Genomic DNA, 27379 nt, shown 5'->3' with positions numbered 1-27379 from the left:
GTGGATGAGAACCACAACAACGGAAGTGACGAATCCGTAACACATTATCCCAACTCATTGGAAAGGTTATCAATGACAAATGAGGTTGGAAAGCTCTGGACTAAATAGTTAGGAAAGCCAAAATGTGTGTTTTCAATATTGCAATACCGTACCATAATCTCTTAACGAAGTCACATAAGTTGATGATATTAGTATTTTATTGATATAACTGTATCCCAAATGAACCAGAGCCTGCTGCTTCTAAAGAAACCACCTTCAGAGGCCATTTTTCCCCGCAGAGCAGGGGTTGGCCTTTTTTCGGGCACCGTGGTCCCCTTTTTGAAGCAATGTTTTATGGCCGGATGCCCTTCCTACCACCAACCCTGTTAGTCGCCTCTTGCAACACACAGGGAATTACCAGTGAGCTGGTACTCAATTTGCCGACCTCGGAAGGATGACAGGCTGTCAACCTCACTGGCGTTAATTCAGCGATCGACCGGGATTCGAACCCAGGATCCTCGGATCCCAAGCCGGCACCCAAACCGCTAAACCAACACCAGGCTTCTTCCTAAAGCATAATATAATATTCTACTTCTTAGCTTCACCCATGCACTATCTTCAAGGTGGGAATGAAATTTGCATTTAGGGCCTTCTATTTATTCTATACACAGATATACCACCCTCCCCTTTCCTATGGAAGCATACATTATAACTTTGGCTTCACGATTTAATGTCACACTGCCTGAACAGTCTCTGCTGCTATTGAAGCTTAAACACCCCAAAAACACAAAAGTGCATGAGGCTCTATTGAAATACCTTACATGCTGGTGTGTGTTAAACAAGAGTGGAGATTATTGTTAATACAGCGACATGGCATGGAAATTCATGAAGTTATTTCATATGTGTTATTTAATGTGATTTATGCCTTGTTTCAAACAGCGTGGACAGGACATTGTGGGAATGGTTCTTCCAAACGCATGAACAAACAGGGGAAGGTTTATTACTCTTGCCCGAAGGGGGTGTGAGTCGATTTCAACGCCCCTGTCTGTGTGTGTGTGTGTGTGTGTGTGTGTGTGTGTGTGTGTGTGTGTGTGTGTGTGTGTGTGTGTGTGTGTGTGTGTGTGTGTGTGTGTCCACATCTATATCAATATATTTTCGCTTTAAAATGGTTTTCTCTGCAACCACTTGTCCGATCGATACAAAACTTTAAACAAAGGAGCATCTCCCCATGGAGAATAATTTATTGATAACTCTGCCATTATAGGTCACATGGTATGGCAGCCATATAGGAGTAATGGACACAATTGGACATATGTTTCTCTGAAACCGCTCAACGAAAAATATTAAAACTTGGCATTTGTCATCAACTCCCCCATGGGGTATATACTATATAGGGTGATAACTATGATGTCATCGCTGAAGTGATATTCCAGCCATAATTTGTTGAATTGAAATCCTTATCTGAAAAATCTGAAACTTCATATATCTGATCTATGACTCGATGTGAGTGAAGTATGAAATTTATAATGTAATTGATCACATAGTATGTCAGCCATATTGGATTAAAGGGAAAAAATTAGACATTTTCTCAAATGGCTCAACTAAAAAAATTGAAACTTGGTATGTCATCAACTCCCCATGGAGCATTTCGGGTGATGACGATGATGTCATCGGAGAAGTGGTATTCCAGCCATAATTGGTTTAATTGAAATGCTTATCCGAAAAGTTGAAACTTAATACATCTGATCATTGACCCGATGTAAGTGAAGAATTTAATTTATGACTCTCATAACCCAAGCCAAGAAACATGCCAAGAAGGATTGCATGGATGATATGGGCATATGGGCCATAATAGTAGCGTGTTCAGTTAACGATGGTATTTTTGTTCAGAATGAACGCAAGAAGCGAGATTTTGCACTCTAAAAGTATCGTTCTAGTTGCCCAAGTAATGGAAATGGTAAACACTGACAAAACAACGCAATTGAAGATTGGCAAAATTGGCAACAGCCAAAAATAATTACAAATAAAATAACACATTCTCCATCCAACTTCGGTGACAGAGGTAACAACATTGTATAACAACAACTATTGGGGATGCCTCTTTATGGTGGTTGTACCTCCCAACCTAAGTCGGGGGTCAAATCTTCCCCATTCTTCCCTGCTGCCCGGATTCGTCAGGGTAGCGCGGTCACAGTCAGAGTGCCGATCGATTACCCTTGACTGGCCCTTTCCCTTTTGTTTCTCTCTCTTCTCTCTCTCTAACTCTGTCGTGGCCCTGACTTCGTGAAGGCAGGCTACACCATCCTGGATGTGGGGGATCTCTGATTTGATTGTCTGTCTCTGTGCCGCGGGCTTGTTCAAGAGAGCTGTCTGGGGCCATACAACAACAACAACAACAACACTGTATAACAATTAGGAAACAATAGTTAGACTGCACATTCTGCCAGGATGTAAGTGAAGAATTTAAGTAAGTAAATTATAACTTAATTAAATAATTGAATTATAAGAAGTAAAATCTTTTCTACCCCCATGATTTCTCCCCAGATCCACTTTTTTGAAATACCAACTTCTTTCCTGGAAGTCCTAGCAGTGTCCATGTGTTTTATACCTCTCCCACCCCCCGCACCCCCCCCCGTTTCCCATGCCTCTTCACCCAAGCCCTCCCACTCCCGCAGATGTCCCGTTGTCCCTGTTCTCTGCTGTTGTACTTGTGTGCTTCCCTCTCTCTCCATCTTGTCTCCCGCTCCCTTTTTTGTATGTTTTGTGTGTCCGTTTTATTTTGTGATTGATGTGAGCTCTTACACGAGCCTCGATATTGTATTAAAAAAAAAAAAAGGATGATGCACACTGCACAGGTATCCCACTTACCTTTCAACTGTCTAGCCTGGGTTTGAGACTCGACCTGACTATAAGCTTCGGACTGGTACTTTTCAAGGGGGTGTTGCATGGAAAACTATGCCATCCCTCAGAAGGAATAAAGCTGGGTGTTTGAACTGCTTGTATTTGTTGGTGGATGTTAAAGACTCCAAGGTGTTTTTCATGAAGTGTTGGTGAGTTATTGCCGGCACGGTGAACAGATTTCAATCTCCTGCCACCTTCCCCCTACCCAACCTCCTCCTAACCGCAGTGGCTAAGGCTCATGGAGGAGCTTGCACTTAAACATAAACCTCAGGAGAAATTGGTGGATTTTACATGAATTGCAAGGACATTAGAAAGTAATATCAACACTACATATGGGATTTGAACATATGGGATTAGTAACTATACATATCAACACAAAATCTGTTTCAATGCATTAGCATTTCAGTTTTATGAGAATATTATGGAGTCATTCCAGTCTCGTGCAAGCATAGATCCCCAGCTATGCTGATTGTCAGCTTCGTCAATTGCTGACCAGGAGTGCATGTGATTGGAGGACAAGGGCTTCGAGCTGCCAAGTACACTTTGGACACTGCAATGCCTCAGTACCTCAAAAATGACTATAATCAGGCCCCTGCTGGTGACTTGACTGTTGGTGGTGAAAAGGATATTCTTCTCAGATTAAGTGCATGCTCTGAATTTTGGAGCTCTCTGTGCCAGAATGTTCATGCAATTCCTGTTGACAACAAGACAAGTGGTTCCATCTGCAGCAGCATCCTTACATACAGCATTGGACCTTATTTGTGCACACACCCCTAACTGGGACTTGTAATATTATTAAAATCCCAATAGGACAAACGGTCTAGCACAAGAAATTGCTGAAATAATAGCAAAATGGCATATATCTTGTTGCCATGGTAACAATGGTTTCATTGATTCTCTTGCAACTTACATTGATAATTGTAATGATAAGTCTGGCTTGACAATATGGTTAATTTTTTTTTTTTGGGGGAATTTCAACTATACGAGGCGAGGCCACTTACAAGAACCTGTTGAGTAATAATAGATAGCCACCATATAGACATTGCAGGCCGTCCGCGGAAACACTTGCAATTATTTGATAAATTAATGTAAACAACTATGGAGAATGCCTTCAAAAGGAGACCAATAGCTCATGATGATAATCATCATGTGGCAGTAACTCTAAACTTGTTTTTTTTATAATGGAGTCGAGGAAGTCAGTTGTTTCATTTCCCAGTGAACTATTTTGCAATTTCTCTGTTTTATCAATGCATAAATGAAAGCCAGATTTTAAAATTGGAGGATATTTTGGATCAGAGATTGTAATGGAATGTAAATGTTAAATCATATCAAATGGAGTTTTTTCCCCTTTTGATGTTAATGAATGTTGCTGATGAGGGGGTTTGAAATCGTTCAAAATTCGACTTTGCAGTACTTGAAAGGCCAATTTTCTAAATTATAATTCAATAAGCAGCCTCTCTTGATCCATTACCAAAAACGTATGTTAATGATGAACAGGCTGCTAAAAGCTGCCAGGGCTGTCTTCATTTTAGCATTTTTTTCAGCAGGACATCACCCCTGGCTGTGCATCATATACTGTCATGATGGTGTCCCACAGAGTCCTTTGAGCTGCATGGGAACTGCTGATGCTGTCTAGAAGTTTCGCCAGAAAGCTAGCCAGTTTCCACTCTAGCAGTGACAGTTGGGATTAGGATCCAGGGCCACCTGGATCTCCAATGACATCATTGAGCAACACCAGTGCCTCCTATTCTTAGATGGGCAGCACTTGGCTTGTAATGTGTTGTGAGCACAGCGGTATAGTTTGAGCCTCTGCCACTGCTGCTGTCACCATGCCAATGCCCTCATATAAGTTTGTTCTCTCCTATGTCTACTCTTGCAGCCCTGGTCTCCGTGAAAGCTGAGCAGCCATCTACCGGGCCTACTCCCGTAGCTTGTGGTGGGGAGCACTACGCAAAGCCACTGTCGTCGTGCAGCCCAGCGGACAGTGGTTACCCTCCAAGCTGTAGTCAACCTGCAAGCTTCGACTACATCCATGACGACGAAGCTGCGCACATGGCTGCTACGGCCATCATCAACCTGTCAACACGCTGTTGGGAATCACCACAGCCACTCTTCAGTCGTGGGCAGGAGCTCCCACCAGGCCAGGTGTGACAGTGGTAGGCAAAGCTAAAAGGTAGCACATGTGGTATGGATGATGAGAATGGCGGTATTGAAGAATGGAGGAACAATGTGTGAGTACAGTATGGAAGGCCTGGTCTGTTAAAAAAAACATAACTAACAGAACAGAAAAAAAAAAAACAGAAAAAAATCTGTTCCATACTGTTGTCAAAATTTCCATTCGCTCTACAATGATGTACCTAAAACACACTAGTGGAAAACAAACTCTTGGGTTTGCAGGAAGAACACAGAGGTATGTTACTCCATAAGCAGTAAACAAGAAAAACCATTCATAAATCCATAGCCAGCCTTCAGAGCACGAAAAACAGTGGAAATCATTTAGTTTGTAATTTGAGGTCTTGCAACAGGGAAAAAATTATGGCTTGAAGCACGAGATATTCGCTTCCGAAATATTTATGTTTTTACGCTTATCCTTCGTTTAAAGGTCACCCAAAGGTGGCCTCTACAATTCATCTTAATGGAGGTTTAATTCCCACCTTGCTTTCAACGTGATAGGCGGATTGAAGGTCCAATGTTTGTGCAAAGTCTTATTTATGTCAATTTTCTACCAGTTACCAAACCATTGCAGGTTTATCCTTCAAGGGTGATCACGTAGATGATGTGTTTTTTGCCTTCCTCCTAATGCATGCTGTGCTTGGCTTATAAATCATTCATTTTGATTTCCTTTGACAAATAACGATCGTGAAAGGAATGCAACACTCGCCTCGTCCTACTGCATGCTCGTTCTTATTATCGATGAACAATCATTTGCATATTTCAAGACATTAAAATAAATGCATGAGCTATTAAGGATATTTAGTGAAAATGTTCCATTTTCCAAAATTCATTCCAACATTCCAAAAACAAAAATTGTTTTTTTAATGGAAACAGACATTCATATTCATCTGAAAAAGTCAACTTTTTCATCTTTGTTGCATCCATAACTAGATGGTATTCATAGAATACTTACCTGGCGCAGTCAACTTGGTGCGTGCGAGCCAACTCTTCTGTTTTTGAAAGGTTTTTTCTTTGATCCAACATGGCTGCCAGACAATGTGAGCGATGACATCATCAATTTATATTCTCTAATATAATTGTTACATAGATCATGCTCAATAAATTTCAAACTTATCAGACTAAGTGTTGTCCCTGTCGAATTATGACGTCATAATTAAGGCACCAATGATGTCATCGCAAACGTCACTTATTCCCCATGCGGAGTTTTTTTTACAATGAGCCACATTTAAATTTTTTCCATGGAGCGGTTTTGGAGATATAGAGGTGCACGTTTTTCAGTTTATCCAAGATGGTGCCTGTACCACATGACCTATGATGTCATAATTATCATTAAAACATTCCCCAGTTTGGAGGCGCTCCTATGGTGAAAAATTTGTGTCCATCAGACCAACAGTTGCAGGGAAAAGAAAATTCATACCGATTGGATGAAGCGTTATGCTTGTTGAATTATGACGTCATAATGAAGGCACTGATGACATCAATCATTAACATATCTTATTCCCCATGGGGAGTACTTGACAATGAGCCATTTAAAAAAAAATTCCATTGAACGGTTTGGGATATAGAGGTGTAATGGTTTTCCAAGATGGCGTCCATACCACGTGACCTATGATGTCATATTTTTTTTTTTAATTATACAGGCGGAGTCGCTCCTATGGTAACATTTTGGGTCAATCGGACCAACGTTTGCCGAGAAAATGAATTTTTAAAATGCAGACACACACGTATGCCACACATACGCAACCGAATGCCTAACCCTGCTTTTCACCTCGCAAACGCAGGGTAAAAATGATGTCACGTTGTTCTTACTCTGCAAGCAAGGCCTTTAGAAATGGTTTTAATTCCAGAATGCAATGTTTCAGCCTGGTCATGGTCTTGATTACAAGTTCTGTCAAAATTCACCAACTACAAATAAGTAATGCAAATTTCTTCACAACACCGTTTACACTTCAAAATCAATTGAAGATTAATTAGTTCAATGAACACAAATTTTGTTCAAAGAAGACAAAGAACAAAAAATTATTGCCTTTCACAATAGGAAGAATGTGAGGTCAATCCCAATGTCATTTTTATTCCCATCTTTTTTGTAGATAATTTTCAAATTCGGGTGTACTGTTTAAGAGTGCTGGTCAGTTAGCCTGTGCACACTTGCAACTGAGCTTTCTTGCCTTGGTTCAAATCTGGGCCTAGCTATAAACTGTCATCCTGGTGTCTCGCAGGTGATTCATTTTGCAGACAATGTATCAATGTGTGCCCTTGGATAGACGTTAAACTATGTGTCCCATCTGCCACCACTTTTCATTAGTGCAGATTAAAGATCCCTCAGTTTCTTTCGGGAAGAGGAGACAAGTTATCGCCCGCATCCTGAAAAAATTCCAAATTCCTGCCCTTACCGAATGCTCGGAAGACAGCAGTAAACCACCGAGTATAACCCTTGCGAAGAGACTACGTCAGCCTGGCTCTGTAAAGAGTACAGTAACACCCCGATTTATGTTTCCCATTTTTACATCGTTTCACAAATACATCGTTACGTTTTTGTACCTTTACCAGATTTGGGTCGCCTCAAACTCACACTTACGTATTCTCGAGCGTTTTTAGAACTTACCAGACTGATAAAGATGCCAAAATACATCGCTAAAGTGCCAAATTGGGAGATCGCAAAATTGCCGAAAGAACTACTGTACTTTGCTTGATACATTAAGAAATGTACTGCACTCCAGATTGGCTAAGATGCATTGCAAAAGTGTAAAAGTACCTTCGAAGTGAAATTTGATGTTATTCGGTGAATGGCTCCGGTGCATGTGCAGTTGATGACGTCAGATTTTTATGTTTGCCTTCGATGCTCACCATCTGTAGAAAATACCGCCGCTCATTTAAAGGAACAAGAAGAGGTCCAGCCAACTTTGCCCTCTTCCGGAAGAGGTTTATTTTTATTTAAATGTCTGGTAATTGTTCTTTTTTATTTGTCTGTATATGTACTTAAATATAACTGTCATTAATCAAAAAGTGGGTAATACAGGTAAAAAGCAAAATACAAGAAATATGTCGTGCGAAATACCTGCGAATTCCCTAAAATAAGTTGTTGGCCTCTGATGACCTCAAAAATAATTGGAGGTTGAATTCAGTGATCTGGTATGAAAATCCTCTTAAAATTTCAAGTCAATCAACTAAAAATTGAGGATTCTAGAAATTTGGCCTATCTTGACCTCAAAAATAGTTGGGGGTTGAATTCAGTGACCATATATGAAATCCTCTTAAAATTTCAAGTCATCAGATGAAAATTGATGATTTTAGAAATCTGGCCGATGTTGACCTCAAAAATAGTTGGGGGTTGAATTCAGTGACCTTCTGTGCAAGTTCGCTTCAACTTTCAAGTTAATCGCATAAAAATTGATGATTTTAGAAATCTGGCCTATGTTGACCTCAAAAATACTTGGTGGTTGAATTCAGTGACCATATATGCAAATCCTCTTAAAATTTCAAGTCAATCAGATGAAAATTGATGATTTTAGAAATCTGGCCTATGTTGACCTCAAAAATACTTGGTGGTTGAATTCAATGACCATATATGCAAATCCTCTTAAAATTTCAAGTCAAATCAGATGAAAATTGAGGATTCTAGAAATTTGGCCTATGTTGACCTCAAAAATACTTGGGGGTTGAATTCAGTGACCATATATGCAAATCCTCTTAAAATTTCAAGTCAATCAGATGAAAATTGAGGATTCTAGAAATTTGGCCAATCTTGACCTCAAAAATAGTTGGGGGTTGAATTCAGTGACCTTCTGTGCAAGTTCGCTTCAACTTTCAAGTTAATCGCATAAAAATTGATGATTTTAGAAATCTGGCCTATGTTGACCTCAAAAATACTTGGTGGTTGAATTCAGTGACCATATATGCAAATCCTCTTAAAATTTCAAGTCAATCAGATGAAAATTGATGATTTTAGAAATCTGGCCTATGTTGACCTCAAAAATACTTGGTGGTTGAATTCAATGACCATATATGCAAATCCTCTTAAAATTTCAAGTCAAATCAGATGAAAATTGAGGATTCTAGAAATTTGGCCTATGTTGACCTCAAAAATACTTGGGGGTTGAATTCAGTGACCATATATGCAAATCCTCTTAAAATTTCAAGTCAATCAGATGAAAATTGAGGATTCTAGAAATTTGGCCAATCTTGACCTCAAAAATAGTTGGGGGTTGAATTCAGTGACCTTCTGTGCAAGTTCGCTTCAACTTTCAAGTTAATCGCATAAAAATTGATGATTTTAGAAATCTGGCCTATGTTGACCTCAAAAATACTTGGTGGTTGAATTCAGTGACCATATATGCAAATCCTCTTAAAATTTCAAGTCAATCAGATGAAAATTGATGATTTTAGAAATCTGGCCTATGTTGACCTCAAAAATACTTGGTGGTTGAATTCAATGACCATATATGCAAATCCTCTTAAAATTTCAAGTCAAATCAGATGAAAATTGAGGATTCTAGAAATTTGGCCTATGTTGACCTCAAAAATACTTGGGGGTTGAATTCAGTGACCATATATGCAAATCCTCTTAAAATTTCAAGTCAAATCAGATGAAAATTGAGGATTCTAGAAATTTGGCCTATGTTGACCTCAAAAATACTTGGGGGTTGAATTCAGTGACCATATATGCAAATCCTCTTAAAATTTCAAGTCAATCAGATGAAAATTGAGGATTCTAGAAATTTGGCCAATCTTGACCTCAAAAATAGTTGGGGGTTGAATTCAGTGACCTTCTGTGCAAGTTCGCTTCAACTTTCAAGTTAATCGCATAAAAATTGATGATTTTAGAAATCTGGCCTATGTTGACCTCAAAAATACTTGGTGGTTGAATTCAGTGACCATATATGCAAATCCTCTTAAAATTTCAAGTCAATCAGATGAAAATTGATGATTTTAGAAATCTGGCCTATGTTGACCTCAAAAATACTTGGTGGTTGAATTCAATGACCATATATGCAAATCCTCTTAAAATTTCAAGTCAAATCAGATGAAAATTGAGGATTCTAGAAATTTGGCCTATGTTGACCTCAAAAATACTTGGTGGTTGAATTCAATGACCATATATGCAAATCCTCTTAAAATTTCAAGTCAATCAGATGAAAATTGAGGATTCTAGAAATTTGGCCAATCTTGACCTCAAAAATAGTTGGGGGTTGAATTCAGTGACCTTCTGTGCAAGTTCGCTTCAACTTTCAAGTTAATCGCATAAAAATTGATGATTTTAGAAATCTGGCCTATGTTGACCTCAAAAATACTTGGTGGTTGAATTCAGTGACCATATATGCAAATCCTCTTAAAATTTCAAGTCAATCAGATGAAAATTGAGGATTTTAGAAATTTGACAAAGTTTGACCTTTTGACTCCAAAAACAATAGGATTCTTGCTCATGACGTTTCCTTCTGCCTTCCTTTTGACCTTCTGCCTTCCACTTTCCTTTTGACCTTCTCCTGCCATTTGGTGAAGTTTTGTGAAGATCGGTTGAAAATTGTGACCGGTAGGCGACTGACATACAGACAGACAGACAGACAGACAAACAGACAGACAGAATAACGCACAAGACCAACCAATATACTTTTAAAATCTTAGATTTTCGCAAGGAATAATACGTGAAGTGGCGACATTAGGAATGCATCCCCCGCTTAATTCATTAATTGGTATTAGAAAAATTGTACATCGATTCGATATTCGTCGCACTTTTCAGGAACGCATCCCCGACGTAAACTGGGGTCTGACAGTATATGATACATTGTTGGTGTTGATGATGATGATGATGATGATGATGACGATGATGATGATGAAAAAAATACTGTTTAAGTTTGAAAGTATAATATAAATCTTGCAATTAATTTTATTTTTTCAGCCAGGTAAAAATGAGAGTTTTAAATGTCTTTGGTGCGCTTTTTGAATATGTTATGGAATAGTAACTTTATATTGATCGACAATCTATTGTGTTCATACATCTATAAAATGCATGCTATTCAGGAATCCCAACGGCATGTTTCACAGATGGACATCACACATGAATGTTAAAATAATATCGTACCCACATTGCAGATTATGTCCGATGTGGACATCCCGTGTGTATCTGTGTGATATGATATGGAGGTGTTTTGTTTTATCACGAGCATTAACACATACCTGGTAGTTCGTATGAAATCGTGTAAACAATATATGTTTTAAAACTCGATAACAATGTGAACAATGACGGACAAAACTTTCACAAGAAACAAAGACAGCGGAAAAGATGCTTTGACACGTGATTTCATAATGCTTTCCTCATTTATTTGCAATACTGTATTACATTGGATTCAAGTACAGTTGAATTTAAATGTCACGTTCAATAATATCAATGGTGTTTGTACTGTGGGCTTTACAGATAGAATAAAGTGAGACAAGATGCCCCTGGAGGGAAAGGTGTGGGGCAAGACTATTTTTATAGCCCACTCGCTACATACCCATAACCAATGGTGTTTGCAAAGCTCTGTATGCAATGTATATACATATATACAACAACAACAGGCATTTTAATGCCATTTTACCTGCTAGAGTGGGGGTTAGCCTTGCGGGCCCCATGACAATCTGTTCATTTTGCCATATATATATATATATATATATATATATATATTAACTGTGATGCACATGGAGGTGCTAAAATCGTGGATATTCAGAGCAGTCACCTGCAGAATCACAATTTCCCAGGCATTCTCGAAACCACTACACATCTTTCACACTTTCACACACTGGTAAAGTTGTCACTGCAAGTTGAACTTGATTCAAAGATTGACAGCAAATACATAGCAAGATTTTTTTGTATATATCTGTCTACATTGGTTAAAGCTGCCCTTGGACCATGTCTGCAAGAACTCTCCAATTAATATTAATCTCATGCCTATGGATTCAATATAATATGCACACTACATGTGATTTAATCAATTCTTATTGAATAAAAAACTAGAACGGCACTAGGTAGAGCTCAAACCTCCGCCAGGCTGAACAGTGTATGTTTTGTATCCCACTGATAGGCCGGATCTGGATTCGGACCTGAACCAAAATCTGATCGGCTTGTTCTTGTCACCTAACCAACTCACCCAGCAAATTTAGTCCTAATTCAGCCACTACGTTTTGAAATACCATGCTATATATCGTTTTTGGCCCCATCTCTCAATGATAAAGAATCACTTAGAAATGATTTTTTTTTTAATCATATCCGGATCTGGATATTCACCACAATCGAATCAATTCTTCCGGGTCACACGTACAACTTGTCCACCAAGTGTCGGCTGAATCCATCCATAACCTTTTTGAGATATTGTGCTATGTATAGTTTTTTGTCCTATCTATCAATGGTGAAGAATCACTTAAAAATTCTAGTATATTTGGATCCGTATCTTCACCAAAATCGAATCATTTCAGCCTTGTCAAACGTTCAGCAAATTTCGGCCGAATCCGTCCAAAACTTTTTGAGATATTGTATTCACATACAGAGGTGAAAACATAACCTCCGTCCACCTTTGGTAGCAGTAATTGCAGACATTGGGTTAGTCAAATAACTTGAATAAATAGAAAACTGGATACAATTGTCGAAATGATGTTAGGCCTATTCTTGGATATCTCGAATACCACTTCATTAATGGAACCAATTAGTCCCAACTTATTGTGGGGTAGGCCATGTAACGATTTTGCCCAAGTCTATCAAAAATGGATGGCCATGCTTGATGTTCCACTGAAGGTGATTTGAGCAGGAATTTGGAAGTTAGTCATGAGATCTCACCTCCTCTCCATGAAAGACCCCTTTGGATCTTCAATGTCCACCATCTAATGATACCCAACTTAATGTTCATATGAGGGACGGATTGCTTTGTGAATCAACGTCTTGCTTGCAAGATGCCAATCCAAAAGTTCATAGTGGGATTGCGAATCAAACCAAGACGAGACAGCTCAAAGACAAGTGCTCTACCTCTGCAGTGTCCTATCGGACTATCCCTCCTCCTCCTGTATATGTGTCCTTGTAGTTTCGTGCCAACAACTTGTGACCCCAAAGACTATAACACAACCCAATATGATATTGCACTGCATCTATAAGAAGAATTTGCATATTAAATTGAGATGTGCATTTCTCTTCCCATTCCCTCTCTTTCACCATCAGAACTAGAATCCTTTTGCTTTTCAAGGATGTATGAGGATTATGATATAATTTGATCTTTAAAGCAGATCTGTTGCAATACTTGGACCAAGTAATGTGGACTGTATGTTGAACCAACATGTCTTCACAAAAACAGTGATCCCAATTGCATCATCATAACGACCACACAACAATATAATAACAAGAAAGAGCAATCAGAGATTGCAGACCCTCGCCAGGACATGTTTCTAGTGGCGGCAGAACAAATATGGCGGCCGAACCACGTGACCGATGACGTCATCATTATTGTTTTTTTCCCACCAATTTATCCATAGATGACGCTCAAGAAATTTCATCTTGATTAGATGAAGTTTTGTACTTGTCAAATTATGACGTCATAATCGTGGAACCTATGACATCATCATTATTAACGTGTTATTCCCCAGGGAGAGTTCTTTACAATGAGCCATGTCTCAATTTTTCTATGCGGCGCTTCCGGAGATATAGAGGTGCAACGTTTTTCGGTTTTTCCAAGATGGCGCCCATACCACGTGACCTATGACGTCATAATTATAATTAAATAATTATACAGGAGGATATGCACCAATGGTGAAAATTTCCTGTCAATCGGACCTACGGTTGCAGAGAAAATCTTATTTATTCTGTGCGGACAAACAAACAGACAAACAGACCCAAATGCAATGTGCTCTCCTCTGGCGAGGGTAATAACACCAGTTAAATTTGAAACTGATCACCATATTAAAGCACATAATATAAAAAATTCTGAAGCGTTAAAGAACCTGCATCCCAGCATATGTCAGCTTTAATTATTTATTTGCTTGACTGTGGTTAATACATGGAAATACGAGGAAGTTCATTGCAGGAGGAGGCCATCAGGCCCATCATACCCACAAATTTCTGCCAATATCTATGTACTCCTCTATCCTCAGTGCTTCTAGGTATCTATCTAATGTATACCATTCTGCTGCCACTCCCATTCCAGGGGACCATTCCATGCATTCACTACTCTGTGAGGGAAACACCCGGTTCGTCATGTTCACCATTATGTTCTCGAGAAAACTTGGATTCCAGAGAGAACAGAAAAGCTGATCTCACAATCTGGCCTGCACCACATGCAGACCACAAAGTCCTTTTTCAACCCGTTTTGTGGGCAAGGCCATCCAATGACTACTTTGTACATTTTTCCTAAAATAATAGCCGGCGAAGCCGGTGTTGTGAATGAACGCGTATTATGTTGAAAAGCCAGATTTTGCTGGATCCTTTGAGAATTTCGAAGCTTTGACGCACCAAATCGCTCCATGGAGGCAGCCATCTTGCGGATGCGGAAGTATGCATAAACAATTATTGCGAAAAGGTTCAATAGAGGCTTTGGCTTCGCCGGCTCATTGCGGCTTTGCAGTAGGGTCATATTATTTAAAATACACGAAATCAAACACGGCATACAAAGATGAACCGAAAATTTTCGTGCTGAACTCCTCAAGGTAAATCACAGCAAGAGAAACAAGTGAGTGAAATAACGTGCATTTGTAAGCACGTCTACGTAAGATCGACACTGATTGGTTCATCAGTCATGACGTAAATGGTAATCTGAACACCCATTGGTTGGCTCATAGTCATCACTATCTCTGGCTCTAATTGGCAAGAGCAAAGTTTAATTCACACAGATAGCGATGACACACCATTTGCACCAATACCTTGGAGGGAGGGGGAATAGGATTGCCCCAAGGCCGAGGACTCACCATTTGCATATGAACCATACACAGGGTTCAGGGCAACAACTTTGATATTTCTGTTTTTGAAAGAGAATGAGAGAATGTACAAATTCCTTTCGATCCCACAATTGTGGGGTCCATGGAAAGGATGAAGGTTGCTTCTACCATACGTAGATCTAACATACTCTGACCTCGGCTCAGTTTACAGTATTTATCGCACTGATAGACCACGTTAAGACCCTTTATACCCTTTATATCCCTAAGACCCTTCATACCCGTTATAATAACCTAAAACCCCTAAGACCCAATAAAATCCCTAAGACCTTTCAGACATTTAAGACCCCGTATAACCCTAAGACCCCTTTATAACCCTAAGACCCTTTAGACTTTGAAGACCCTTTAGACCCCTAATACCGTCTGGAACCTAAAACCCTGTAAATCCAATAGACTCCATTAAAACCCTTAGACACCTCAGACCCTCTGTCTGAGGGCCTTCTGCAGGCACATCTGAGGGTCTTACTCTTAGAGACCAGCCATAATGAACCCCTCCCCTCCTCCACCCCTCCCAAAATGAAACTGCCTCAATACAAGGCTAAGAGAGTGCAAAATATAATCATTTAATTAATTTCTCTGTCTTTTTTTTAAAGGTTCTGCTCATCCTGATGAGCAGAACTTCTTTCCTGGAAGTCCTTGGTGTCCTTGTGTTTTATACTTCTCCCACCCCCCTCCCTTCCCACGCCTCCCCCCCAAGCCCTCTCCCTCCCACACATCTCCTGATGTCCCTGCTCTCAAATGTTGTGTTTGTATGCTTCCCCTTCCCTCCCCATCTTGTCTACCGCTCCCTCTTTTATATATTTTGTTTGTCTGTTTGATTTGTTTGTGTGATAAATGTTAGCTCTTTCACGAGCCTCAATTCTGTATACGAAAAAAAAAGAAAAATCCTGCTTGGTAGCATAGCGAAAAGTCCCACGTGGCATAGAAAAAGTCTGCAGGGCGCACACTGTCCACCATCAACCCTCTTCTGGTGAAACTACCAAAATCCAGAATCACTGCTCACCTCCACTCATTCATTCCACTTTTTCCCCGCCTGTGAAACCAACTTCCACATTCTCTTCAATCTCATTCTTCCCTCAAGGTCTTCAAGACAGCTGTTCACCACCATCTCAGATTGTCCCCAATCCAAAACCATGATCTTTTCTACCCTCGTGAACCCCGCACCAAAAAATCCTCCTTCCAAATTTCCAGTTTTCCCTCCTGAGAGTTTCCTTCTGTATCCATCTTGTCCATCCCATGTATCCTCTCCTGCACTTCATTCCTCCCCACACCCATTGGTTGTCGAAGACTCCCTCGGTCTTGGCTTCAACTCTGATGTTGGTCTTTCTCCCTCTCTCAACTGTTGTTTTTGTCCTGTTTTGTGCTAATACTCACTCTTCCATGAGCCTCGACTATGTATACAAAGAAAAAAACAGGTAAAAATCCTTCTTTTTGTGAATCGGACAATTCTTGACACTTGAAACCAACAAAACCATTTCCTCTCACCACATTCAATAACTCTCTCCTTCTTACATTATTTGAGGTGGGTGTGCATTAGAGAGAAAATTGATCACCCGGATCTACCAAACGTCACTTCAACCTGTGTTTTAACACAGATATAAGTATTTGTAGATTTCTTCACAAAATTCTATTTGTCTACATCTACATTTCAAAAGAATATCAAATAAATTATTCAATTATACTCTTTTCCTGTTCCTTCATCCCTTTGCTTATTGTGTCTCTAAGAGTAAGAGATGTCCCATTGCCCTACTGTCAGCTAATACCCTCCATCATCTTAATCTTCCATGAGCCTCGACCTCAAATGACCTCACAGATTTTTTTAAAAGTGCAGATTACACATGACTGTTTATTTGGTCACTTTCTGTGTCATTTGCATTTCGAAAACATATCGAAAAAGAATCCATATTTGGTGTCAGTATCAAACAGGACAGACCAGGGGTCAGTTGCAATGGAACACTCCAAAAGAAACCGCTTGACAATTTTTGAGAAACGTCCTTTTTTGCCACCCTTTCTCATTGGGGGCTGGAGGAGCAAGCTTGATGCTCAATGAGGCTTGGCTTGCTATGTGATTTGCCGAGAACTACTCTCAGTTTTGCTGCTTCTATCCATTTGCAGCTACATTCAGCATATAAGCACAAATGATGGAATAAACACAATATTCGAATGTACTTTTCTCTGGTATTTATACGTGACATCAACAGAATGCCATGTTGTAGTTATTACTATTATCATTATGATTACTTTATTCAAATGTAGTTTTGAAAAAGGTCCACACCACTCTCATCTTCAGTCCTGTCACTCCGAACATCTGCAGAGGAGTGCGATGGAATTGGCAGAGGGCGGCAGCATGGACCTTGGCATGGGGCAATCTCAGGAGTTGGTGGGAAGTGCAAGTGGTCTGGTGGGTTCCCCGACCCACTACTCCCTACACAGTCCCAGTGCCGGAATGCTTGCGGGTGGCCGCAGATGCTTGCTCGCTGAACCCCGAGGTCCTTGGGAGACCACAGCAGAATACGGAGCACCAGGCCGAGCCTTGGAACCTGAACCAAGAGAAGAGGTGAGTTCCTTTTGGGTCGTGCGCACCTTAATTCACTCTGGTCATACACGAATTTGTACAAATCGTGATTATTACATCACTTCAATGGCTGCCTCTTGTTCACACCATCATTCATGAAGCACTCAATTGAATTGGAAGAATTAATTTAATTTCACCATCATTGGCAGTACTTGGATTTTTTGAACCTCTATTTCTATCCATCTCACATTTTCACTACCTTTCTGCCAGTCCATGAAATTTTTCTCATTTCAAGGCTTTGTGCTCAGCAGTAGTCTTCATCACAGTCCCTGGGTGGGAGTTATGGGGAGGCTGGACACGAACTGCCTGCCAGGCCGGCTGCCGCTCCAGGCAGCTCCTGCTGTGACTGTGATGAAGGGAGCCGAGCTTGGAATTCACTCCTTGAGAGCTTGATGGTGGATGTGAGAATCGACCAGCAATCTTGCCACCCCACATTGATCATAGGCAACGCTCCTGAGATGTGACTGCGAAGATTGGATGCACGAGAATTAAGAGGCACACAAACAAAATCAAATGGTGTCTCTTTTTGTTGTTGTTTTGGCCATTTTTACAATTCTCCATTATGCGTGCTGTCCCCTAACGACGGAAAATACAACCCATTATCCAAGCGACTGTAACATCTTGTAATTCATTCACCGTAATGTCAAAATTCTAAAGCTCATTGATGATTTGTTATATACGAAATGTGTCATGAATCGATGAAGTTTGTTCATTTTCTCATTCTAAATCCAGCTCTTAATGGCCTTAAAATACCAAATGGTAACAAGGAAATGATTGTAATCTGTATTGATTTTGCTTGCTAGTAATACAAAAGCAATCGAGCATTCAATCATTTCGGTGAAAGAAAAAAAAAGAGTTTTACAATGGAAGTCTCAGCTTTCTGTCAGTCCATTCCGAAGGCTTTTCTCCTGCCTGTTGCAAGCTGCAAAGGAAAAATCAATACAACTACATTCGCCATTGCGGTTACTGGATTGCCATCTCAGGGGTGTGTCCGTTCGACGGTATGATTTGAGCTTGACACAGTCAAATTTCTGCCCAGGATAATCCAATATCATCTCTGGAATTATATTCTAGTTGAGTACAGAAGGGTCGAGTCTGAGCAAATCTTACTGTTAGGTCAAGCAAGTGGCCTCGTATGCAGACGCCGTGCTTTCTGTCGTTTTCTTTATACCGGGTCAGAGCCTTTCACGGTCGAAGGAAATTTATTGCTGGGGTTGAGGTAATACGGGCGAATATGAGCACCTTAATAATTTGTTTTCATCTCATGAATCATGGTGTGCATATCCATCAAACATCACATTCATGGATGAATAGACACACTATTTGCCTTTACGTTGGAACGTCATAGAGTGCATCGGTATGGTTTTTCAAATACAGCACTGTATTTTATTTCAATTTTAAATATTTCAACCAAATGGATTTGTTTTTGGGGAATATCTCAATTCATAGAATAGCTCCTGATATTAGGATCCATAGATAACTTTGCTTCTTGGAAGGATAATCCAACTGAAGGCAATCTCGGTTCCTTTCACAGAGCTCGGAACAAGTGTGTGTCTACCCTCAGGAGTGCCAAGAAGCACTATCTCTCCACACTCAAGAATGCACTCTCAAACCTGTCTCCCTCCTCCAAATCCTGGTGGCGTCTGGTCAAATCTGTTTCTGATGTTTGTTCCCACTCCATCCCTCCCTTACCTCAAATGGCTACACAGCTGACTCCGCACGTGACAAAGCCAAATGCCTCAACTCTGTGTTTGCCTCAAAATCTTGTGTCCCAAACCCATCTCTCTCTGTACCCACCTTACGCAGTTAAACCCAGCTGCTCCTGAACTCTGTGTCCTCTCCTGACAAGGTGGAGAAGTTTCTGTCAAACCTCGACTCTGATTCTGCAACTGGACCAGACGGCATCAGCCCACTGGTCCTAAAATCCAGCTCTGCCGCTTTATCTTACCCTCTCTCTGTTCTCTTCACCCCCTCTTTTGCTCAAGGTCATCTGCCATCTGCTTGGAAATCAGCCAACATTAACGCTTTACACAAAAAATGTGCAAAAACACATCATTGCAACTACAGACCAATCAGCCTGCTCCCAATAATTAGCAAGGTCATGAAATCCATGATTGCTTCTGACATCAAATCCTTCCTTTTCTCCAATGGCTTGATCTCGTGTCATCAATTTGGATTCAGACCAGTTCATTCTACTCTGGACATGCTGCTTCTGCTGTCTCAACATTGGATCTAGGTCCTCAATGCCAAACAGGAAATCAGAGCTGTCTCCCTTGACAAATATCATGCCTTCGATACGGATACGGTCTGGCACCCTGCTCTGCTCACAAAACTCTCCTCATATTGTATCCATAGAAACCTCCACGCATGGCTTGTGGACTTCCTTCTGGTCGCAGTCGACATGTGGCCCTGAATGGAATTCTCTCATCTCCCCTTCCTGTTCAGGCTGGAGTTCCTCAAGGCAGTGTTCTGGGCCCTGTGCTTTTTGTGATCTTCATTAATGATCTCTCTGACTCTCTGGAAAATCCTCTCTATTTTTTGCTGATGATTCCACTCTATTCCGCTCCATATCTCAACCCTCAGATCGGCAGGCAGCAGCCTCTTCACTCTCTGCAGACTTGGACAATATCACAAACCGGTCAAACATGTCTTTCAATCCTGACAAATCTCACACTCTCACTTTGTCTCTCCGAAAAGACCGTCTGGACAACCCTCCGATTTATTTTCAGAACAATCGTCTGGAAGAAGTTCTGTCACTCAAGCTTTTGGGTCTTTTCAAGTATATTGGTCAGTTGCGTTTGTTATTCTGTCTGTCTGTTTGTCACTTGACTACAGATCACAATTCTGAACCAATCGTCATGACACTTCACCAAGTTGTAAAGGTCGTCACAATTGAGAAGCCTATTGATTTTGAGGTCATAGGTCATCTGGAGGTCAAATTTATAAAATCGCCATTTTTCATCCAATTGACTTGAAAATTGAATTGCTTTTGTATAATATTGTCACTAAATAGGGAAACCAACAATTTTTGAAGTCAAAAGGTAAAATGTCAACTCAAGGTCAAACTTCCAAAATCATCAACTTTCATCCGATTGGCTCGAAAATTTAACAGCATTTGCATAGTGCCTCACTGAATTGGGAAACCATCTATTTTTGAGGTCAAATGTCAACGGTCAACTCCAGGTCAAACTTCTAAAATCATCAATTCTCATCTGAAAAATCATCAATTTTCATCCGATTGACCCGAGCTTTGATCAAAATCATTAATTTTAATCTTTTTGAAAAGGACAATTTTATGGATCAATGGCAACCTTTTTTGGAGGGAGGGGGTGGATTTTGCAAGTATCATGCTCTGCATGATGTCTTCTTGTTTGTTTGTTTGTCTGTTTGTCCGCACATAATTTGCCAACATAGACTACAATTTTTACACGTCATCATTTTTCAACCGAGGGGGTTTTTTCAACCCCCTTCCACTCAGGTCCGACAAATCTCAGGCCCCCCTACTCAGGTCCGCCAAATCTCATGCCCCCCAACTCGGGTCCGCCAAATCTCAGCCTCCCCCCCCTAACCCACCACCTCCCACTTGGGTCCACCAAATCTCAGGCTGCCCTCCCACTCGAGTCCACAAAATCTGAGGCCCCCTCCCACTTAGGTCCGCCAACTCTATGTACAATTATAATGCGAGTACGTCTATAAAGTATGTACAGTACAATTAGAATGTGAGTACGTCTATAAAATACGTACTTTAAAACCACACAAAAAAAGTCCGGACGAGGATAGGCAATCTTAGATTGCTCGTTCTAGTTTAGTAATGTCCTTGTGATTCATATCAAAGTACACTGATGTTTCCCAAATTTGATGGTTATACATGAGACTTAGATCATTGCTTAAAAAAATATACATAATCACATTACCCACCCTGATAATTTTCTTCTACGGTGCCCTAATGCAGCTTATTCACATAATCAATATTGCCTATATTAGTGGTTAATGTCCAGGAGGTGGATACTTTGAATATCTCAGGTAGATCGAAATCCACATCTTGTTTTTCCTCTGTGCCAGTCTCAAGTCGCAAGTTTGTACACACTCATACATTTTCACCTCTAAACTGCACATTCAGCATTGTTTTATTGTCTAGTTATACATCAGGCCTGCAACTCTTCACATGGACCTTATGTGTAGAGGAAAATTTGAAAACAGTGAAAAGAGCAACAAATGAAGGGGTTACCTGTGATGTCAGCATTTTGGACTGATAGGGCGCTGGTTTACATTTCAATCAAGTCTCTCATACCCTACTACCACTCCTGACACAGGGCATCAAAATTTGTATCAGTCTAACATTCAGTGTATCTGATTATAAAATTCACCTTATCCCCTCTTCACTTTACTGCTGGACCTTCATCTGTTGTCCCTAGATAGTGGCTTATCATATAAAACTAGCGTGACTCGGTGCGCTCCGCGCGCCTCACCACACGTCGTTTCAGAGGGATAGGCATATTTGACCATGTCTGGTTTCTCAGGGAGTGAGGGAGTGAGAGATGGTGGGAATGATGGGTGGGCGTTAGTGGTGGTGATGGTGGATTGGGGATCGTGGGGAGAAGTGGGGGAATGGTGGAGGGGGAATGGTGGGGAGAGCGGCCAAAATTGGGTCTTTGGGGTGTTTTGGGTCTTTGGGGTCTTTTGGGTCTATGGAGTATTTTGGGTCTTCAGGGTGTTTTGGGTCTTGAGGGTATTTTGGGTCTTCGGGGCCATTTGGGTCTTCATGGTCTTTTGGATGCTCTGGGCCTTTAAGTGTGTTTTGGATTTTCGGGGTCTTCAGGGTCTTTTGGGTCTTCAGGGTCTTTAGAGTCTTCAGGGGCATTTGGGTGTTAAGGGTCTTTTGCTTTCTCTGAGTCTTTAAGAATCTTTTTGGTATTTTGGGTCTTCGGCATCTTTTAGGTCTTTTGGATGTTTTGGGTCTTCGGGGTCTTTAGGGTCTTTAGGGTATTTTGGGTCCTTTGGGTCTTTAAGGGTATTTTCGTTATTCAGGGTCTAGAAGGGTCTTTTGGGTCTTCGTGGTATTTTGGGTCTTTGCAGTCTTTAAGGGTATTTTGGGTCTTCAGGGGTCTTTGTGGTCTTAAGGGTCTTGGGGACTTAAAGAGTCGTCAAAGGTCTGAGGGGTCTCAGCAGTCTAAAGGGTAAAAAGGTATATTCCAACAATACATTAATTAAGAGTTTACGGACTGTGTTTTGGGCGTTAATTTTATTTGAAGAAGAAGAAGACATTTTGGTCACAAATAAACAAACATACAAACATCACCATATACGTTTGCTCTATTATAATAAAATATACCGTTGAACAAGAAAGGAAATCCTAGGTGAAGTCAAAGAAAATGAGGACGATATTTATTACCTTTTCATGGTTCTTTTTGTAGGTGGGGTTTGGGATGGTGAGGATAATTGGGAAAGGGATGTTGAACGGATGGTTGGGGAGAGGTTTTGATTCAAGATGAACAGACACAGAAGGTTATTTGAAAAAAATAAAAATTAATAAGGTTTAAATATTATTGTTTTGATTAATGTAGAAAAGGGAAACCTAGATATCTTCCATGAGCTTGATACCTGTATTAAAAAAGAGAAGTCTGTGAATGTAAAAATATTCTCAATCTGGTTAGAATGACGGTGAAGATAATTAATGAGTTTTGCTGAAAAGTAATCACAATAAAAGTAGAACATGTCTTGGAGTATTCTATTGCTATATTTATTACCCGTGCCACTGAAGGTGGATGAATATTATGTTTTCACCTGTGTCTGTTTGTTTGTCTCTTTGTCTCTTTGTCTGTTTGTTTGTGAATATGATATCTCAAAAAGTTGCGGACGGATTTGGACGAAATTTGGTGGAGAGGTTGAGTATGTGACGAGGACAAAACGACTGGCGTTTAGTGAAGATCTGGATCCGGATTCTCATTACAGGATTTTAAAGTGATTTGTCACCATTGAGTGATATTGCTGAACTCAATATATAACAAGATATCTCAAAAAGTTGTGGACGGATTCTGACGAAAGTTGGTGGACAGGTTGAGTGTGTGACATGGGAGAATTGAATAGATTTTGGTGAAGATCCAAATCCGGATCCGGATACGAAAATGTAAAAAAAATTAAAGTGATCCTTTACCATTGAGTGATTGGGTCAAAAACGACATATAGCATGATATTTCAAAAAGTTATGGATGGATTATGACAACATGGTCGATGAGTTGGTTCGGTGACAAGAACAAGCCGATTAGATTTTGGTTCAGGTCCGAATCCAGATCCGGCCTATCAGTGGATACAAAACATAGAGTGTTCAGCCTGGCGGATGTTTGCACTCTACTGTGTGTCATTCTAGTTGGCCTTGTTTATCTAGTAGAAAGAAGAGACTTAATGCTCAGAAAGAGGAATAAAGGAATTGAAAACCTCCTTTTAAAGCATAATTTCAGTGAAATCATCTGTATATATATATATATATATATATATTTTTTTTACAATAAAATACAGATTAATATAATTATATACCTAAAGGTATACTGTAAATTAGAATTAAAGCTCCATATGCTAGCAGACAGTGGAAACAGCCATTTCCAGCCAAATGATAGAACTAGGTTGTTCTTTTTTTTTAGCCCTGGACAGTTCCCTCGAACAAGCCCGTGGCACGGAGACAGCCGATCGATCTCGCAAGAGCGACCCAGAGATCCCCCACATCCAGGATGGTGTACCCCCGGCTTCACAAAGTCAGGGCCACGACGGAGTTAGAGAGAGGGAGAGAGAGGGAGTGGGAGAAAGAAACACAGGGGCAATACCCCCGGTGCTCACCTGGTAGAATAAACAGTATACTGCACCGACTAAAGGTATTTTAAACCAATTTCAATTGTTTTTTTTTTTTTTTTTTTTTTTTTTTGGATACAAGATCGAGGCTCGTGAAAGAGCGAACATTAATCACACAGAAAGACAAACCGACACATAAAACATATAACATCGGGAGCGGTAGACAAGATGGGGAGAGAGGGGGAAGGACACAAACACAACATTTGAGAGCAGGGACCGAGAGACATGGAGACATCGAGAGATCTGAGAGAGGGCGAGGGCTTTGGGGGGGGGGGCATGGGAAGGGGGCGGTGGGAGAGGTATAAAACATATGGACACTGCCAGGACTTCCAGGAAAGAAGTTGGAATTTCAAACAAGGTGGATCTGGGGTGAATTAGCGGGGGTAGAAAAGATCAAGGTTTTGGATGGGGGAAGATAAGAGATGGTGGTGAACAGCTGTTTTAAAGACCTGGAGGGAGGAGTGGGATTGAAGGGAGTGAGGGAGTTTGTTCCAGAGGCGGGAGAAAAGAGGAATGAAAGAGTGAAGGTGAGCAGAGAGCCGAGATTTCGGCAGTTTAACCATCAGAGGGTTGCTGGCAGATCTTGTGCGACCTGTAGGAATATTTGGGGGACAGAGCACAGAGAGAGCTGGGGGTGCAAGGCCGGAGAGGAGTCGGTAGAAGACAGAAAGACCACCTACCTGCCTGCGGTGAGTGAGTGAAAGGCCCTCAGAGATAGCTTCATCGCGGGAGATTCCAATAATTCTGAAAGCTTTGGTTTCAACAGCGTGAAGCCGAGCTAGGTGTGAGGCAGGAGCACCGGCCCATAGGGGAGAACAGTATTCCATTGAGCTGCGGATGAAAGCCTTGTATGTGGTGAGGAGCTCAGGTGTGCCGAGGAAGGACTTCGCACGACGGAGGATGCCCAGTCGGCGACTGGCTTTGGAGGCCAGCTTGGAAATGTGGTTTTCCCAAGAAAGATCATGGCAGATAGTGAGACCCAAAATCTTGAGCGACAGAACTTCTTGGAGAGGATTGTTGAGAAAGTAGATGGGAGGGTTGTCCAGTCGATCTTTTCGGAGAGACATAGTAAGAGTGTGAGATTTGTCAGGATTGAAAGACATGTTCCACTTGTTTGACCAGTCTGTGATTTTGTCCAGGTCTTCAGAGAGTGAGGAGGCAGCAGACTGCCGATCTGAGGGAAGAGGAATGGAGCGGCAGAGAGTGGAGTCATCAGCAAAGAGATAGAGAGGATTTTCGAGAGAGTCAGAGAGATCATTGATGAAGACCAGAAAAAGCACGGGGCCCAGAACACTGCCTTGGGGAACTCCAGCCTGAACAGGAAGAGGAGATGAGAGAAACCCATTCAGGGCCACACGTTGACGACGACTAGAGAGGAAGTCCGCCAGCCATGCGTGGAGATTTCCATGGATACCAAAGGAGGAGAGTTTGGTGAGCAGAGCGGGGTGCCAGACCGTGTCGAAGGCACGTGATATGTCGAGGGAGACAGCTCTAATTTCCTGTTTGGCATTGAGGACCTCCATCCATTGTTGAGACAGCAGAAGCAGCATGTCCAGAGTAGAGTGACCTGGTCTGAAACCAAATTGATGATCAGAGATCAAGCCATTGGAGAAGAGGAAAGATTTCATATCCGAAGCAATGATGGATTCCATGACTTTGCTGATAATTGGGAGAAGGCTGATTGGTCTGTAGTTGCTAGGATCTGTTTTTGCACCTTTTTTGTGCAAAGCGGTGATGTTGGCTGATTTCCAAGCAGATGGCAGTTGACCTTGAGCAAAAGAGAGGGTGAAGAGAACAGAGAGAGGGTGAGATAGAGCAGCAGAGCAGGATTTTAGGACCCGTGGGCTGATGCCGTCGGGTCCAGTTGCAGAATCAGAGTCGAGGGTTGACAGAAACTTTTCCACCTTGTCAGGAGGAAAGGACACGGAGTCCAGGAGCAGCAGGGTACGACTGGGTATGGTGGGTACAGAGAGGGATGGGTTTGGGACACAAGATTTAGAGGCAAACACAGAGTTGAGGCATTCAGCTTTTTCACGTGCGGAGTCAGCTGTGTAGCCGTTTGAGGTAAGGGAGGGGATGGAGGGGGAACAAACACCAGAAACGGATTTGACCAGATGCCACCAGGATTTGGAAGAGGGAGACAGATAAGAGAGTTCGGTCTTGAGAACGGAGAGATATTGTTTCCTGGCTCTCCTGAGGGTGGACACACACTTGTTTCGGGCTTTGTGAAAGGAAATGAGATTTCCTTCCGTTGGATTTGCTTTCCAGGAGACGAAGGCAAGTTGTTTCTGGGCAACAGCAATACCACACACACAATGGTTGCTAGAGGACAGGGCAGCATGTAGAATCATACCAACGTAATCATAAGACTTTAAACAAACAAACAAAAAAATACTGCCCCCTCCACCCTGTGTACCTCCTCAGACCCCAATTTTTCCAATGCCTTGAACAAACTTCGGTACATCACGAGTGGTGAAGGTTGTGGTCAAGTTTCATCGAAATATTGTGTGTAGTTTAAGAGAAAAAAGCAAAATCCTATTTTGGGGGGTCAAACCTGGATCCACTTTGACCCCGTAAACCCCCTAAGACCCAGATTCTTTTTAATGCCGTGAACAAACTTTAGTCACAACAGAACAAATATCATTTGTGCAAAATTTGGTTGCAATCCCATCAGCGGTTTCGGAGAAGAAGTTTGAAGTGTTTACGGACGGACTGACCGATTGACGGACGGACCGATGGACCGACGGACTGACTGACTGACTGACTGACCTACTGATCTACTGATTGACTGACTGACTGATGGACGGACGGATGAACGGACTGACCTTCTGACTGACGGACGGACGGACGGACTGACGGACGGACGACATGCCATTGCATAAACTCCTCCGAACTTCGTTCCAGGTGAGCTAAAAAAGAGAAGGAGAGCGAGAGAAAAGGGAAAGGGCAGTCCCAACATGC

At 41.3% G+C, this 27379-nt stretch overlaps 1 protein-coding gene across 1 annotated transcript in view; it reads left to right on the top strand.

Annotated features, from left to right (window-relative positions):
• Positions 1–27379, top strand: part of MYT1L (myelin transcription factor 1 like) — a 226371-nt gene that overhangs the window by 78745 nt on the left and 120247 nt on the right. Inside the window, exons 6-7 of the mRNA XM_078773623.1 lie at positions 4760–5025; positions 17315–17557. Coding sequence (XP_078629749.1) covers positions 4760–5025; positions 17315–17557 — 509 coding nt within the window. The remainder of the gene's footprint in view (positions 1–4759; positions 5026–17314; positions 17558–27379) is intronic.

The sequence above is a fragment of the Myxine glutinosa genome, chromosome 3, assembly GCF_964187855.1.
Source record: "Myxine glutinosa chromosome 3, kmMyxGlut1.1, whole genome shotgun sequence".
NCBI classification, from domain to species: Eukaryota; Metazoa; Chordata; class Myxini; order Myxiniformes; family Myxinidae; genus Myxine; species Myxine glutinosa.
The sequence above is the reverse complement of the archived record's forward strand: the minus strand, read 5'-3'. Positions and strand labels throughout refer to the sequence as shown.